At 45.8% G+C, this 17,702-nt stretch overlaps 1 protein-coding gene across 1 annotated transcript in view; it reads left to right on the forward strand.

Moving 5' to 3' along the window:
* LOC133663115 (serine/threonine-protein kinase Nek5-like) overlaps positions 1-17,129 on the forward strand; it is a 56,125-nt gene extending 38,996 nt beyond the window's left edge. Inside the window, exons 12-22 of the mRNA XM_062067346.1 lie at positions 1,158-1,207; positions 1,287-1,430; positions 1,499-1,577; positions 1,641-1,736; positions 1,805-1,885; positions 1,940-1,993; positions 2,053-2,127; positions 9,535-10,039; positions 10,107-10,220; positions 10,284-10,371; positions 15,681-17,129. Of these exons, the coding sequence (XP_061923330.1) occupies positions 1,158-1,207; positions 1,287-1,430; positions 1,499-1,577; positions 1,641-1,736; positions 1,805-1,885; positions 1,940-1,993; positions 2,053-2,127; positions 9,535-10,039; positions 10,107-10,220; positions 10,284-10,371; positions 15,681-16,491 (2,097 nt within the window). The 3' untranslated portion in view covers positions 16,492-17,129. The remainder of the gene's footprint in view (positions 1-1,157; positions 1,208-1,286; positions 1,431-1,498; positions 1,578-1,640; positions 1,737-1,804; positions 1,886-1,939; positions 1,994-2,052; positions 2,128-9,534; positions 10,040-10,106; positions 10,221-10,283; positions 10,372-15,680) is intronic.
* The last annotated feature ends 573 nt before the right edge of the window (positions 17,130-17,702 follow it).

The raw sequence follows: 17,702 nt of genomic DNA on the forward strand, positions 1-17,702 counted from the left end.
CATGTTTTTGTTAAGGGTTCCAAAGAGGACATAGCTGTTTGTGTTGAGGGTTCCAAAGAGGACATGTATTTTTATGTTAGGGGTTCCAAAGAGTACATATATGTTTTTGTTAAGGGTTCCAAAGAGGACATAGCTGTTTGTGTTGAGGGTTCCAAAGAGGACATGTATTTTTATGTTAGGGGTTCCAAAGAGTACATATATGTTTTTGTTGGGGGTTCCAAAGAGGACATAGCTGTTTGTGTTGAGGGTTCCAAAGAGGACATGTATTTTTATGTTAGGGGTTCCAAAGAGTACATATATGTTTTTGTTGGGGGTTCCAAAGAGGACATAGCTGTTTGTGTTGAGGGTTCCAAAGAGGACATGTCTTTTTATGTTATTTTTATGTTAGGGGTTCCAATGAGTACATATATGTTTTTGTTGGGGGTTCCAAAGAGGACATATATGCTTGTGTTCAGGGTTCCAAAGAGGACATATATGTTTGTGTTCAGGGTTCCAAAGAGGACATATATGCTTGTGTTCAGGGTTCCAAAGAGGACATATATGCTTGTGTTCAGGGTTCCAAAGAGGACATATATGCTTGTGTTCAGGGTTCCAAAGAGGACATATATGTTTGTGTTCAGGGTTCCAAAGAGGACATATATGCTTGTGTTCAGGGTTCCAAAGAGGACATATATGCTTGTGTTCAGGGTTCCAAAGAGGACATGTCTTTTTATGTTATTTTTATGTTAGGGGTTCCAATGAGTACATATATGTTTTTGTTGGGGGTTCCAAAGAGGACATATATGCTTGTGTTCAGGGTTCCAAAGAGGACATATATGCTTGTGTTCAGGGTTCCAAAGAGGACATATATGTTTGTGTTCAGGGTTCCAAAGAGGACATATATGCTTGTGTTCAGGGTTCCAAAGAGGACATATATGCTTGTGTTCAGGGTTCCAAAGAGGACATGTCTTTTTATGTTATTTTTATGTTAGGGGTTCCAATGAGTACATATATGTTTTTGTTGGGGGTTCCAAAGAGGACATATATGCTTGTGTTCAGGGTTCCAAAGAGGACATATATGCTTGTGTTCAGGGTTCCAAAGAGGACATATATGCTTGTATTGAGGGTTCCATAAAGGACACAAATGTGTTGACTCTTCTTCTGACATGTGCTTGTAGCTTCTTCCCCTGAGAGCAGCTGGAGACGCAGCATGTCATCAGAACCACAAGTAGGTTCTAGATCAAATAGGATACATCAGTAAGTTGTGTTTGTCTCACTTAGAGCTGAGTCTACTTGTGTGGGTGCAGGTTTGGACAGTACCAGCAGTTCTATGTCCAACTGGATGCTCTGCAGCAGGGAGACTCATGTTCTCCACAACCTCATCCACTTCCTCTTCCTGCACCTCCTCCACGTGAAGACCTCCAAGATCCACATGGAGAACCCTACAAGCTGTGAGTGAAGTGCACCTGTCAAAGGGTCCCCTTGGACATGTCGGACTGCAGCATCTGGTGTCCTTCAGGGTGGCAGCAGCTCGGGAAGAGTACCTCCAGAGGCGCCAGGAGGCCAACCGGTACAAGCTGAGAGCAGAGAAACAGCTGGTGAGATCCTCAACTATTGGGGATGAGTCTTTCTCTGAAGGAGCCTGTGTTCCATGTCCTCAGGGTTTGCGTCCCAGCACGGCTGAGGGCTGCAGGCCAACTGGCCATCAAGATGAGGGCAAGCATACAGTCCAGGACAGGAAGCAGGAGGGCCAGCAGGTAGGAATCCTGCCTCTATGGATTTGATAGTGAATGCAGAGCCCTGATTGATGTTCCATGATGTGCAGGAGTACCTGAGACAACTGCATGCCATCAGACAGCAGTATCATCAGGACATGAGACAGATGAGACTGAGAGTCGACGCTCAGGTACACACTCTTGTCCACCTCTGACAACTTCCTCCTAATCTTTCTTTTCATCAGCATGACACCTTTGTGAGGGACCCTCCCACAGAGCACCAAGTCCAAGCTGTACAGGTAAGACCTCCTTTATTTGAAACCTTCTTTTCCCTACTGGCGTCTCTTGGGTACTGCAGGATGTTGAAGCGGCTCTCAAGGAGATCAGGGAGGAGAACAGGAAGAAAGACCTGAGGAACAAACACAAGGACCAGGTGACTTGGAAGAGAGAAGCAGACTAGAATCTAGAGCAGACATGGGCAAATAGTTTGACTCCAGGGCCATATACATATATATATATATATATATATATATATATATATATATATATATATATATATATATATATATATATATATATATATATATATATATATATATATATATATACATATATATATATGTGTGTGTGTAAATGTATATTTATATTTATATTACAGATGCGCGGATAGGCAATTATTTCATCCGCAACCGCATCACAAAAGTCGTCATCCACCCGTCATCCACCCGAACCAACATTTGATCAAAACCACACCCGCCCGTTGTTATATATGTAATATAAATAGACGATGCAAGGCATTAGTGAGGTTAGAAAGCTTTTGCTTGTTAAAGAAAGGAGACTGATCCAATGCAGCAGAGACATTCAATGCATGATAATATTATTTATCTTTATTATAATATTATTGTCATTTCCATGAAGAAAGTGTTGAGTATTGTTGCCAAAGCCCTCAGATCAGCTCCTCACACTTTGTGTGTGCAGTTGCAGCAAGCAGAAGGAGGCTTGCAAGAAGTTCAAAACATGTTTTACAAAGACTAGGCCTATATTTTCGTTAGGTAAAAAAGATGTTCTGAATTTATTTCAATGAATATTATCTTGTTAACGTTATAATGCTCCAATGGGGACGAGGGCGGGTGCACAGTGAAACAGTGAACAATTTGGCGACAAAGATGAACCTTTATTGATTGATCTGCAGCCATGACAAAATATCAGACAATCTCCATTGTCAACCACAGGCAGGAAAATAAAGATAAACACAGTCTATGTTGTAGGCATAGACATAGGCTCATACCTTTTTAAGTTGAAATTAAAAATAAATTAAAAAGTGCCTATTAGCCTTAGGCTGTCAATCACGCGCACAAACTTAAATTATACAATAACATATCTATGTCATCCCTATTTAAACAAACACATTAAATTAATAATAAATGACCTGCAACTTATTGGCCAAGGCAAATAACTGAAGGGGGGAAATCAAAGCCATCAGACTGCACTTTATCATCAAACTTGAATTATAATGAAAATAGACAAACAAAGCCGGCTAAATAGTCTTACATTGTAGCCAATCAGAGATGCACTTCACTTGAAAGCCAGGCCAGATAATGAACACACACTAGTATATAATCAACACACACTAGTATATAATCAACACACACTAGTATATAATCAACACACACTAGTATATAATGAACACACACTAGTATATAATCAACACACACTAGTATATAATCAACACACACTAGTATATAATCAACACACACTAGTATATAATGAACACACACTAGTATATAATCAACACACACTAGTATATAATCAACACACACTAGTATATAATGAACACACACTAGTATATAATGAACACACACTAGTATATAATGAACACACACTAGTATATAATGAACACACACTAGTATATAATGAACACACACTAGTATATAATCAACACACACTAGTATATAATGAACACACACTAGTATATAATGAACACAAAGTAGTATATAATGAACACACACTAGTATATAATCAACACACACTAGTATATAATCAACACACACTAGTATATAATGAACACACACTAGTATATAATGAACACACACTAGTATATAATGAACACACACTAATATATAATGAACACACACTAGTATATAATGAACACAAAGTAGTATATCTCCAATAGAAAAAAACCACAACAAACAACACAATTGCCTTAATTCCTTTGCATTGTAGTGCGCCTAAACAACACGTAACCATCACAATTATTCAGCTGACCCAACTCAATATAGGTTAGACATGGGCTTATTTGGTATAGCCTAGGTAACGTAGACTCATTCCTTTAACATATCCAACCGTATGTCTACTTACTTTTTTTTTTTGTTAGCACTATGCAGGAATAAAATGGCATCTACAGTGCCAGGATTCATGCGAGAGCGCCTGGCCTCTAAAATGCACCGTGCTGCGCTGAAGGAGCTCACTTGCGGCACTCACTTGTTGCTGGGACGCATAGGATTCTCTTGGCCAGGTGTTGTAGTCGTGGGAATGATTGTCCTTGTTTCCCCCAAAAGTTGTTGTAGTCGTGGGAATGATTGTCCTTGTTTCCCCCAAAAGTTGTTGTAGTCGTGGGAATGATTGTCCTTGTTTCCCCCAAAAGTTGTTGTAGTCGTGGGAATGATTGTCCTTGTTTCCCCCAAAAGTTGTTGTAGTCGTGGGAATGATTGTCCTTGTTTCCCCCAAAAGTTGTTGTAGTCGTGGGAATGATTGTCCTTGTTTCCCCCAAAAGTTGTTGTAGTCGTGGGAATGATTGTCCTTGTTTCCCCCAAAAGTTGTTGTAGTCGTGGGAATGATTGTCCTTGTTTCCCCCAAAAGTTGTTGTAGTCGTGGGAATGATTGTCCTTGTTTCCCCCAAAAGTTGTTGTAGTCGTGGGAATGATTGTCCTTGTTTCCCCCAAAAGTTGTTGTAGTCGTGGGAATGATTGTCCTTGTTTCCCCCAAAAGTTGTTGTAGTCGTGGGAATGATTGTCCTTGTTTCCCCCAAAAGTTGTTGTAGTCGTGGGAATGATTGTCCTTGTTTCCCCCAAAAGTTGTTGTAGTCGTGGGAATGATTGTCCTTGTTTCCCCCAAAAGTTGTTGTAGTCGTGGGAATGATTGTCCTTGTTTCCCCCAAAAGTTGTTGTAGTCGTGGGAATGATTGTCCTTGTTTCCCCCAAAAGTTGTTGTAGTCGTGGGAATGATTGTCCTTGTTTCCCCCAAAAGTTGTTGTAGTCGTGGGAATGATTGTCCTTGTTTCCCCCAAAAGTTGTTGTAGTCGTGGGAATGATTGTCCTTGTTTCCCCCAAAAGTTGTTGTAGTCGTGGGAATGATTGTCCTTGTTTCCCCCAAAAGTTGTTGTAGTCGTGGGAATGATTGTCCTTGTTTCCCCCAAAAGTTGTTGTAGTCGTGGGAATGATTGTCCTTGTTTCCCCCAAAAGTTGTTGTAGTCGTGGGAATGATTGTCCTTGTTTCCCCCAAAAGTTGTTGTAGTCGTGGGAATGATTGTCCTTGTTTCCCCCAAAAGTTGTTGTAGTCGTGGGAATGATTGTCCTTGTTTCCCCCAAAAGTTGTTGTAGTCGTGGGAATGATTGTCCTTGTTTCCCCCAAAAGTTGTTGTAGTCGTGGGAATGATTGTCCTTGTTTCCCCCAAAAGGAAAGTAGATTTTTCTCTGCTGATCCGTCGAGATGGAAGTTTGTAGAGGAATAATCCTCTACTTCATCAACAAGCACAGCTGTATCCTCCTCCCATTCTGTGAAGTCAATCCTTTTCTTTTTCGATGATGCGCCATCAGCTCCACCTAAAGGACCGATACAATCTATTATAGCCTAATATTTTACACCTACAAAACAGTCAATCAACATAACATAAACTTAATAGCCCAGGCAGGCAGGCAATGTATCAACTCACCTTGCTCTGTTGCTGATTGGGGCTCGGTGGCAGGTGGCTCGGTGACAGGTGGCTCGGTGGCAGGTGGCTCGGTGGCAGGTGGCTCGGTGACAGGGGGCTCGGTGGCAGGTGGCTCAGTGGCAGGGGGCTCGGTGACAGGTGGCTCGGTGACAGGGGGCTCGGTGGCAGGTGGCTCGGTGACAGGGGGCTCGGTGACAGGTGGCTCGGTGACAGGGGGCTCGGTGGCAGGTGGCTCGGTGGCAGGTGGCTCGGTGGCAGGGGGCTCGGTGACAGGTGGCTCGGTGACAGGGGGCTCGGTGGCAGGTGGCTCGGTGGCAGGTGGCTCGGTGACAGGTGGCTCGGTGGCAGGTGGCTCGGTGACAGGTGGCTCGGTGACAGGTGGCGCGGTGGCAGGTGGCTCGGTGGCAGGTGGCTCGGTGGCAGGTGGCTCGGTGGCAGGTGGCTCGGTGACAGGTGGCTCGGTGACAGGTGGCTCGGTGGCAGGTGGCTCGGTGACAGGTGGCTCGGTGACAGGTGGCTCGGTGGCAGGTGGCTCGGTGGCAGGTGGCTCGGTGACAGGTGGCTCGGTGGCAGGTGGCTCGGTGGCAGGTGGCTCGGTGGCAGGTGGCTCGGTGACAGGTGGCTCGGTGGCAGGTGGCTCGGTGGCAGGTGGCTCGGTGACAGGTGGCTCGGTGACAGGTGGCTCGGTGACAGGTGGCGCGGTGGCAGGTGGCAGGTGGCTCGGTGACAGGTGGCTCGGTGACAGGTGGCAGGTGGCTCGGTGGCAGGTGGCAGGTGGCTCGGTGGCAGGTGGCTCGGTGGCAGGTGGCTCGGTGACAGGTGGCTCGGTGGCAGGTGGCTCGGTGGCAGGTGGCTCGGGGGCAGGTGGCTCGGTGGCAGGTGGCTCGGGGGCAGGTGGCTCGGTGGCAGGTGGCTCGGTGGCAGGTGGCTCGGTGGCAGGTGGCTCGGTGGCAGGTGGCAGGTGGCTCGGTGGCAGGTGGCTCGGTGGCAGGTGGCTCGGTGACAGGTGGCTCGGTGGCAGGTGGCTCGGTGGCAGGTGGCTCGGGGGCAGGTGGCTCGGTGGCAGGTGGCTCGGGGGCAGGTGGCTCGGTGGCAGGTGGCTCGGTGGCAGGTGGCTCGGGGGCAGGTGTCTCGGTGGCAGGTGGCTCGGTGGCAGGTGGCTCGGTGGCAGGTGGCTCGGTGGCAGGTGGCTCGGTGGCAGGGTTTTCTTCTCCATCACGACTGACACAGACGCTTTCCTCTGGAAGAAGTTCCCCAACTTGCTTAATCACCTCTCGTCTGTCGTCTTCTGCCAGCATTTTCAGCGACTTAAATTTCGGGTGGAGAAAAGTGGCGATTTTGTGAGTAGCAGTCGGATGCATCTTCTCATCAAGCAGAGCAGACGTGCGAGAGCAGAGAGTTTTCATGCAAGGTGGGTCTCCAAACTTGGGCTCACAGTGTTTTTTCAGCTTGAAAAACCAGAGCAGAACCATCTGAACGGTTGGGTGATGTTCTCCTTCAAGCTCGCTGATTGCTGACTTGAAAAGGGTGAGAAACTGGATCAAGTGTGCGAGTTGATCCTGGTGAATGCCATCGAGGCGATGTTCTTGGTCTTTGCTCCGTAGCAGCTCTCTGATGTCTTGGTATTGTTCCTGGATTGATTCCAACATCATGACTTTACTGTTCCATCGCACATCACATTTTTGATTCACGGTGTGCTTTAGGCCAGCGACGGCACCGGTTCTTTTCAGAAATGCAACAAGCTCTTTGCAGTAATCGATCATGTCCAGGACATCTTCAATGCCCTCAGAGTCACCCTTTCTACCGAAGGTGTGTCTCAGCACCGTGTTCAGGATGTGTGCGGAGCACGGAATCCAGTGGTAGGAGCGGAGTGCGGCTTTTATGTTAGGGCCCTGGTCACTGACAAAAACGACCTTAAATGGCTGTATTCCGTAGGACGTCAATACACCGGTTATCTGCTCATGGAGGTTTTCGCTGGTTTTTTTCAGTGTTGGGTCAAACTCCACTGTTGCCAAAATACGATTTTCCAGCTTCCACTCCCTGATGTAGTGACACGTAAGGACTGTGTATGCTCTCTTTTTAAATTCATCTGTCCACATATCGCTGGTTACAGAAATATCTCCGTTGTTGCTGATGGCTTTTTGGATGTCCTCCGAAAGTGTCTGCTTAGCAGTGGAAGCCTGCAGCTTTGCCCGATCACACACGGTGGGGCAGGATGGCACCAGCATCCACGGCACCGCACTTAGCGCCTATGTCAATCAGCGTCTGGGCCACTTGTTGAAACCCTTTACCTGAGACTATATCAAACGGGCGCATATCATTAGTGCACAGGTCCACACATGCATCTGTAAGCCTTGTTTTAACATCCTGTGGCACTCTTCTGGGATCACAAACTGCTCATGCTCAGGGTGTTTGTGGAGGTTTGGGGTTTTGCACAAATGTGATGCACCATGTTAGATGTCCCGGTTTTGTGACTGTCGTAGACATAAACAGCGTCGCAACTCTGCAAATCACGTAGCCAGCATTGCTATCATCCTGATTTACAATCTCATAAAAACGAGTCCACGCTGAACTTTTCTGGTCTTTTTTTCCCCTGGTCTTTTGTATTCCCTTTTTTAGTTTGTCGCGTACCACGTTTGCTGCCGGTGTTGCCATCTTTTTCTTTTTTTCTTCTTCTTCTGTTGTGTTGTGCTGCAGTGCCTGATGAATAATTGCCTGTTTCAAAGAGTGCTGCTCCGTCGGGCTGATGATTTTAGCTTTTGGAGCTAATCCTCCTTTTTCATTGTCCCATTTAAAGCAGCAGTTCCATTGGCAGCAAAACAGGCCCAGAGCATAATACTGCCACCACCATGCTTGACGGTAGGGATGGTGTTCCTGGGATTAAAGGCCTCACCTTTTCTCCTCCAAACATATTGCTGGGTATTGTGTCCAAACAGCTCCATTTTTGTTTCATCTGACATCACATGGACAAAGATAAGACCTTCTGGAGGAAAGTTCTGTGGTCATATGAAACAAAAATGGATCTGATGGATCCAAATTCTTCGGGACCAGCTAAAATCATCAGCCCGGAGGCTGGGTCTTGGGAGCAGTTGGGTGTTCCAACCGGACAATGACCCCAACAACACCTCAAAAGTGGTAAAGGAATGGCTAAATCAGGCTAGAATGAAGGTTTTAGAATGGCCTTCCCAAAGTCCTGACTTAAACATGTGGACAATGCTGAAGAAACAAGTCCATGTCAGAAAACCAACACATTTAGCTGAACTGCACCAATTTTGTCAAGAGGAGTGGGCAAAAATTCAAGCAGAAGCTTGTGGATGGCTACCAAAAGCTCCTTATTGCAGGTAAACTTGCCAAGGGACATGTAAGCAAACCCCTCAAGATATATATACATATATATATATATATACTGTATATATATATATTCATGTATTTCTCCTTTGTAACTTGGCACTGTGAGTTTTCTCTGTCTAATTTTTGGACACAACAGTTTAGCTGTAAAAGTGTCACACATTCTGCTTTTTAAGGAACACTTTCAATTCGTCTAAGTTGTTCAGCATCAGTGAAATAAATTCCTAACATGCGGTAGAAAAGGCTGAGAGCTAAACACGATACAAACACTCACAATATGAAACACTTTATGACAGACCACCTCCAAAAATTAGATTAGCCTAATAAACCAAGCATGTGAATACTGGCTTTAGTTCAAGACTTGCACTCAGTTGAAAAAAGCCATCAATCGTATTGGCAGCTCCACTTTTGATGCTTTCAAAAAAGACTTTTGTCTGGCGGGCCGGAATGAAAAGTGTTAACACACGGACCCTGATTTGCCCAAGCCTGGTCTACAGACTAGAGTCTCAGCAGACTCTTGGATACTTTAATGACGTGATCCATGTTTTGTTTCTGTTGCAGAAAGCAATTATGTTTGAGATCCGCCTGGATGACAGTGATGGGATGAAGGACACTTCAGAGGTGGACCAGGGGACACCAGAGGATGGGATGAAGGACACCTCAGAGGAGGACCAGGGGACACCAGAGGATGGGATGAAGGACACCTCAGAGGAGGACCAGGGGACACCAGAGGATGGGATGAAGGACACCTCAGAGGAGGACAATGGGACACCAGAGGATGGGATGAAGGACACCTCAGAGGAGGACCAGGGGACACCAGAGGATGGGATGAAGGTCCCCTCAGAGGAGGACAAGGGGACACCAGAGGATGGGATGAAGGACACCTCAGAGGAGGACAAGGGGACACCAGAGGACCAACAGGAAGTAGACCATCACAACCTGACAGAAGAGAGAGACCACTTTCATCCAGCCAGGAGGGTCTGGACTCAGAGGCCCCCTAAGACACTGCTGGAGGCGCTGGTCCACATGGACTCGCTCTCCGGCACTATGCTGGATGACCAAGCAGGTTTAATGTTGCCCTGCACCTCCTGTCCAAGAGGGACTCAAGTGGCTGAATGACTTTGTCTTCTCAGGTGAGGGGGACCAGGCAGGTCGCCGCCAGTGGGTCCACCGCCTCCCCAGAACCCTGCTGGACGCACTTGCTCAAGCCGACCCACGGACCACCACGGTGGACTTGGCGAGCGCAGGTCAGCTGACCACAGCTGAAGTACACACAGGAAGTAGGGTTAGCATGACCTTTCCTCTCTCAGACTCAGACAGGGAGGAAATGGAGGACGACTCGGATGTGGAACTGGACGAAGTGCGCCTTCAGTCCGGGTCGGACCACGACGACGACACGTAAGTTGACACGCTGGTATCGTTTGAAGACAGGAACTGTTCTCTCAGGGCCATACACACATGCAGTATGTCATACCATACACACATGCACTATGTCATACCATACACACATGCAGCATGTCATACCATACACACATGCAGTATGTCATACCATACACACATGCACTATGTCATACCATACACACATGCAGCATGTCATACCATACACACATGCACTATGTCATACCATACACACATGCAGTATGTCATACCATACACACATGCACTATGTCATACCATACACACATGCAGTATGTCATACCATACACACATGCAGCATGTCATACCATACACACATGCAGCATGTCATACCATACACACATGCAGTATGTCATACCATACACACATGCAGTATGTCATACCATACACACATGCAGTATGTCATACCATACACACATGCAGTATGTCATACCATACACACATGCAGTATGTCAGCACACTCTCTAAGAAGGACACAAGCAGTTTTTGTGACAGGTCTCTGCTGTGCCTTTTTGATGGTCACTGAGGTGTCGGCACTCGACGACATCTGGATGCCCAGGAACCTGAAGTTAGAGACCCTCTCCACATAGTCCCTGTTGATGTACAGTGGTTGGATGTTTACCGTTTTTTTCTTCCGGAAGTCAATGATCAGCTCCTTGATCTTAGTGGTGTTAAGGACCAGGTTGTTTTCCCTGCACCACCCAGTCAGCCGCTCCACTTCATTTCTGTAGGCAGACTCATCCCTCCCAGACATGAGTCCCACTACTGTGGTGTTGTCTGCAAATGTAATAGTGGTGTTGCTGGCATGGGCAGGGGTGTAGTCATGAGTGTAGAGGGTGTAGAGTAGGGGGCTTAGCACGCAGCCCTGGGGGGATTGATTGATTGATTGATTGATTGAGACTTTTATTAGTAGGTTGCACAGTGAAGTACATATTCCGTACAATTGACCACTAAATGGTAACACCCGAATAAGTTTTTCAACTTGTTTAAGTCGGGGTCATGATACAGATATATACTATCAGATATATACTATCATCATAATACAGTCAGGGGGATGGGGGGGGATATATGGACAGCAAGTAGTGGACATAGAGAGAGAGAGAGAGAGAGAGAGAGAGAGAGAGAGAGAGAGATCAGAAGGCATAATAAAAAGTATCTGCATTTGATTATTAGCAATCCGGGGAGGGTGTTAGTTTAGGGTTGTAGCTGCCTGGAGGTGAACTTTTATTGCGGTTTTGAAGGAGGGTAGAGATGCCCTTTCTTTTACACCTGTTGGGAGCGCATTCCACATTGATGTGGCATAGAAAGAGACTGAGTTAAGACCTTTGTTAGTTCGGAATCTGGGTTTAACGTGGTTAGTGGAGCTCCCCCCGGTGTTGTGGTTATGGCGGTCATTTACATTAAGGAAGTAGTTTGACATGTACTTCGGTATCAGGGAGGTGTAGCGGATTTTATAGACTAGGCTCAGTGCAAGTTGTTTAACTCTGTCCTCCACCTTGAGCCAGCCCACTTTGGAGAAGTGGGTAGGAGTGAGGTGGGATCTGGGGTGGAGGTCTAGAAGTAATCTGACTAGCTTGTTCTGGGATGTTTGGAGTTTAGATTTGAGGGTTTTGGAGGTGCTAGGGTACCAGGAGGTGCATGCGTAATGGAAAAAGGGTTGAAAGAGAGTTCCCGCCAGAATCCTCAAGGTGCTTTTGTTGACCAGAGAGGAGATTCTGTAGAGAAATCTCGTTCGTTGGTTAACCTTTTTGATTACCTTGGTTGCCATTTTATCACAGGAAAGGTTAGCCTCTAGAATGGAACCTAGGTAGGTGACCTCATCTTTCCTGGTGATAACAATGTCACCCACTTTTATAGTGAAGTCATTGACTTAAGGTTGATGTGGGACCCAAACAGGATGGATTCAGTTTTACCCAAGTGTATGGATAGCTTGTTGTCAGCGAGCCAGGTGCAAGTTCTACAGAGCTCAGCACTGAGGATTTTCTCCACCTGTGACTTGTCTTTGCCGGATACCAGCAGGGCAGAGTCATCTGCAAACAAAAACAATTCACAGTCGCATGCTGATGACAAGTCGTTTATGTATATTAGGAACAGTAAAGGTCCCAATATACTGCCTTGGGGGACTCCACAGCTCACTGAGAGGGGGGGGGGGACACGGTGCCGTTCACCTCTACCACCTGCTCCCTCCCCTCCAAGTAAGATTGCATCCAGCTCCAAGAGGTTTTGTTAAATCCGATTGCTCTGAGCTTATCCAACAGTATAGCGTGGTTAACGGTGTCAAAGACCTTCTGAAGGTCCAGCATGACCATGCCGCAGTATTTGCCCGCGTCCACCTCATGTTTGATGTGCTCGCTCACATAGAGAAGGCATGTGTCAGTGGAGTGGTTAGTTCTGAAGTCAGATAGTGAAGGCATGTGTCAGTGGAGTGGTTAGTTCTGAAGTCAGATTGGAATTTGTACATGAGTTTATTAGTGGCAAGGTAACTATCGACCTGTTCATAAACTATTTTCTCCATTACTTTCGAAATGGAACTGAGAATAGAAACAGGTCGGTAGTTGCAAGGTTCTAATTTGCTTTCTTTTTTAAAGAGGGGAGTTACTCTTGCTATCTTAAAATCTTTTGGTACTTGGCCTTGTGTAATTGATAGGTTTATTATGTGCGTGATGATCGGGGCAATGATGGAGGCAGAGTCCCTGAGGAATCTGGAGGGAATATTGTCAAGGCCGGTGGCCTTGTTAGGGTGGAGCGCGCTCAATTTTTTAAACACCTCATCAGCTGTGACCATTTCTAATTTGAAATCATCGTTGGATACTCCTAGCTTACTGTAGAAGGCTTTAATGTGTTCTACACCAAAGCGACCAGAGTGGTGGGACAGCTTGTTGACAAGAGTTGCGGCTATGCTGGTGAAAAAGGCGTTAAGTCTGGTAGCTACCTCCATTTTGTCTGTAATGAGGGAGTCACCCTCCTTGATGCTGATGTTGGTGAGTCTGGTTTTAAGTTTCTGGCTGCAACCAGGAAGCTGCTTGTTGAGAATTTTCCAGAGCTCACGTGGCTTATTCGTGTTTTCCTCTATTTTGTCGTTAATGTAATTTTTTTTTAAGGATTTAGTCAGGTTGGTTGACTTATTTCTTAATTTATTGCATTGCTTTTTGAGAGTTGAAAGGAGTAATTTGAGGTTGATATTATTGGGTTGTTTATCTACTTCTGTTTTACACTTTTGGTATTCAGAGTATTTTCTGTCTCTGTCTTTTATGGCAGCTAATAGGTCCGGATTCATCCATGGTTCCGAGCGGGCTTTGATCCTGACTGTTTTCACGGGAGCCATGTCATTTAGTATCTTTAGGAACGCCGTTTTGAAGCGATCCCAAGCAACATGGACCAGGTTGCTCGCGAGCACAGGGGACCAGTCCCACTCATCTCATTTTAAATTGAAATTATCACTGGAGTATTTTTTAAGGGATCTGGATTGGGCTGTTATGTGGCCATTGGCTTTGGGTTTAGCTATTTTGCGGGTGCAGAAAGTTAGATAGTGGTCGTTAAGACCACAGATCATGACCCCCCCAATTTTTTATTTTAGGCCGGTCTGAAGTGAGAATGAGATCTATGGTTGATTGGGTGGAATCACACACCCTTGTAGGTAGCGCTATTAGCTAGGAAAGACCGTGTAGATTACAAAACTTGCTGTAGGATCTGAAGACAGGCGCATCTCTGCGTTGAATATCTGTGTTCAGATCCCCAGTTATAATTTTCTCCACGTTGTCTGTCCCAGCCAAGCACTCCTCTAGAGCCCCATAGAAATCACTCTGATTAGGGGGTCCATAAACAGTCCCTATTAGTACCGGCTTAGCGTTTTTAAATTTGATTTCCGCCCACACAGATTCCAGGTCATTGTGGTTAATATCAGTGCGAGTTATGTATTTAATATCTTGGTGAATATACATACAAACGCCCCCACCGTGTTTATTCCTGTCCGTTCTGATAACCGAAAAGTTTTCTATTTCTATCTCTGAGTCAGAAATACTTTGATCAAATTTGGTTTCAGAGAAACACAAGATTTTTACCTTCGTGTTGAGGAACATTTCTCTGATTTGGTCGAGTTTGGTTCCAGAGAGGCTGTTCACATTAAGGTGGATGATGTGTAGTCCACTGGAACCAAAAAGAGCATCAGAGTCCGCTGTGTTGTGGTACTGACCAGAAAAGGGGCGGAGTTGGAGAGGGGGAGGCCAGGTAGGGGGGGCGGGGGTGGGGGTGGATTTCATTTTGGCGGGGTTTTGTCCGTTTGAAGACAAAGAAAAAGAAAAAGAAAACAAAGAAAATGGATGTGTGAAGGCGCCTCTAAATCCTGGGTATGCCGTGGGTCCAGACGCCGCGTCCTCGACCGTCAGGGACCGGGGAGAGGCGGCGTGGACCCCCGCCACACCGTCTCCACTGCAGACCGGGGTGTCGATGTCCACAGTCACCTCGTTGACCGCCGCCGCGCTGTTCGTCTCGTGCAGTTCGCCGCCATCACCGATGTCTGGGTCGTCCTCCACCGCCGCCGCCGCACTGCTCGCCGCGCCGTTCGCCGCCGCTGGGTCGCTGCCTTCAACGATGTCTGGGTCGTCCTCCACCGCCGCCGCCGACCGTGTCGATGAACGGGGCGAAGTCCTCCGTCGAGCCGCCGATCGCTGGAGCACAGGTGAGCTTGAGTTGTGAAGCCGGGAGCCGGTGCTGATGCTGAGAGGTGGGAGCCTACTCTCACCCTCTGAGAGCGGTTTGTCAGGAAGTCCAGGATCCAGTGGCAGATGGAGGAATACAGTCCCAGCTGTCTGTGGGGGAGGATGGTATTGAACGCAGAGCTAAAATCAACAAAGAGTAGCCTTGCATAGCTCCCCAGCAGCTCTAGGTGGCTCAGAGCAGTGTGCCATAGCATCCTCTGTAGACCTGTAGGCCCTGTACGCAAACTGGTGAGAGTCCAATGCAGGTGGCAGATTTGAGGTGAACCAGAGATTCAAAGCACTTCATAATGATTGGTGTAAGTGCCACTGGACGCTAGTCATTCAAGCTGATCTTTTGGCAGTGGGACGATAACAGTCTTTTAGACAGGGTGGGACGATGTACTAGGACAAGGACTGGTTGAAAATCCTGGTACACCTGCCTTGTGTTGTTGCTGTTCTGTAAAAACAAACATTGAAATACCAAACTTTGTGTGACAACCTATTTGTTCATGTTATTAGCATCAACATTTATGATTCCTCTCTTTTCTGACATGATTTACTCTTCTTTTGCCTCACTTTTGCTTTGCCCCAAAGGAACTTTGAGGAGTCTGAGGACGAGGTGAAGGAGGCCATGTCTGACTCCATGAAGAACCTGCTTGTCATCAACGCTCCAGAGACTGGTCACCAGTACCAGCCTGAAGAAGCACATGTGGATAACACACATGTGGATAACACACATGTCGATAACACACATGTCGATAACACACATGTGGATAACACACATGTTGATAACACACATGTGGATAACACACATGTTGATAACACACATGTGGATAACACACATGTGGATAACACACATGTTGATAACACACATGTGGATAACACACATGTGGATAACACACATGTTGATAACACACATGTGGATAACACACATGTGGATAACACACATGTCGATAACACACATGTCGATAACACACATGTGGAGAACACACATGTCGATAACACACATGTGGATAACACACATGTCAATAACATACATGTGGATAACACACATGTGGATAACACACATGTGGATAACACACATGTTGATAACACACATGTCGATAACACACATGTGGATAACACACATGTCGATAACACACATGTCGATAACACACATGTGGAGAACACACATGTCGATAACACACATGTGGATAACACACATGTCAATAACATACATGTGGATAACACACATGTGGATAACACACATGTGGATAACACACCTGTTGATAACAGACATGTGGAGAGCACACATGTTGATAACACACATGTCGATAGCACACGGATCGATAACACACGTGTCGATAACCCACATGTCTATAACACACATGTCAATAGCACACATCGACAGCACACATGTCAATAACACATGTCGATAGCACACATGTCGATAACGTACATGTCGATAACATACATGTCAATAACACATGTCGATAACATACATGTCGATAGCACACATGTCGATAGCACTGTGAAAGCCATGGAACAAAGAGATACAGTAGAGTCCTGCACAGACGCTACCACTTCTACCAGTCAGTAGCAGACTTCAGTCACACATTTTGGCTTCACGATGTTGTTGGAAGAAAATACGTTTTAGATGTAGTTTCCTGACTTTGATCATGAATACAGACCACACCTTTTGTTGTATTAGATGTAGTCTCCTGACTTTGATCATGAATACAGACCACACCTTTTGTTGTATTAGATGTAGTCTCCTGACTTTGATCATCATACAGACCACACCTTTTGTTGTATTAGATGTAGTCTCCTGACTTTGATCATCATACAGACCACACCTTTTGTTGTATTAGATGTAGTCTCCTGACTTTGATCATCATACAGACCACACCTTTTGTTGTATTAGATGTAGTTTCCTGACTTTGATCATGAATACAGACCACACCTTTTGTTGTATTAGATGTAGTCTCCTGACTTTGATCATCATACAGACCACACCTGTCTTCTTTTGTTGTATTAAATGTAGTCTCCTGACTTTGATCATCATACAGACCACACCTTTTGTTGTATTAGATGTAGTCTCTTGACTTTGATCATGAATACAGACCACACCTTTTGTTGTATTAGATGTAGTCTCTTGACTTTGATCATCATACAGACCACACCTTTTGTTGTATTAGATGTAGTCTCCTGACTTTGATCATCATACAGACCACACCTTTTGTTGTATTAGATGTAGTCTCCTGACTTTGATCATCATACAGACCACACCTGTCTTCTTTTGTTGTATTAGATGTAGTCTCCTGACTTTGATCATCATACAGACCACACCTTTTGTTGTATTAGATGTAGTCTCCTGACTTTGATCATGAATACAGACCACACCTTTTGTTGTATTAGATGTAGTCTCCTGACTTTGATCATGAATACAGACCACACCTGTGTCTTGTCTCACACTGACCTACATTTGTTCTTGAGACTGAAGACTCCCTCACATTCTACAAGGTTCTAGGCTGAGGTTACTGAGTCGTTAGTTCCAAAAACATTCCCTTCTGGACTCTGAGAGTAAGACAAGTTGTGTTTATGAAGTTGGTGCTGATCCAGTTAACCTTGCTGGAG

The sequence above is a fragment of the Entelurus aequoreus genome, linkage group LG13 (genome assembly GCF_033978785.1).
Source record: "Entelurus aequoreus isolate RoL-2023_Sb linkage group LG13, RoL_Eaeq_v1.1, whole genome shotgun sequence".
NCBI lineage: Eukaryota > Metazoa > Chordata > Actinopteri > Syngnathiformes > Syngnathidae > Entelurus > Entelurus aequoreus.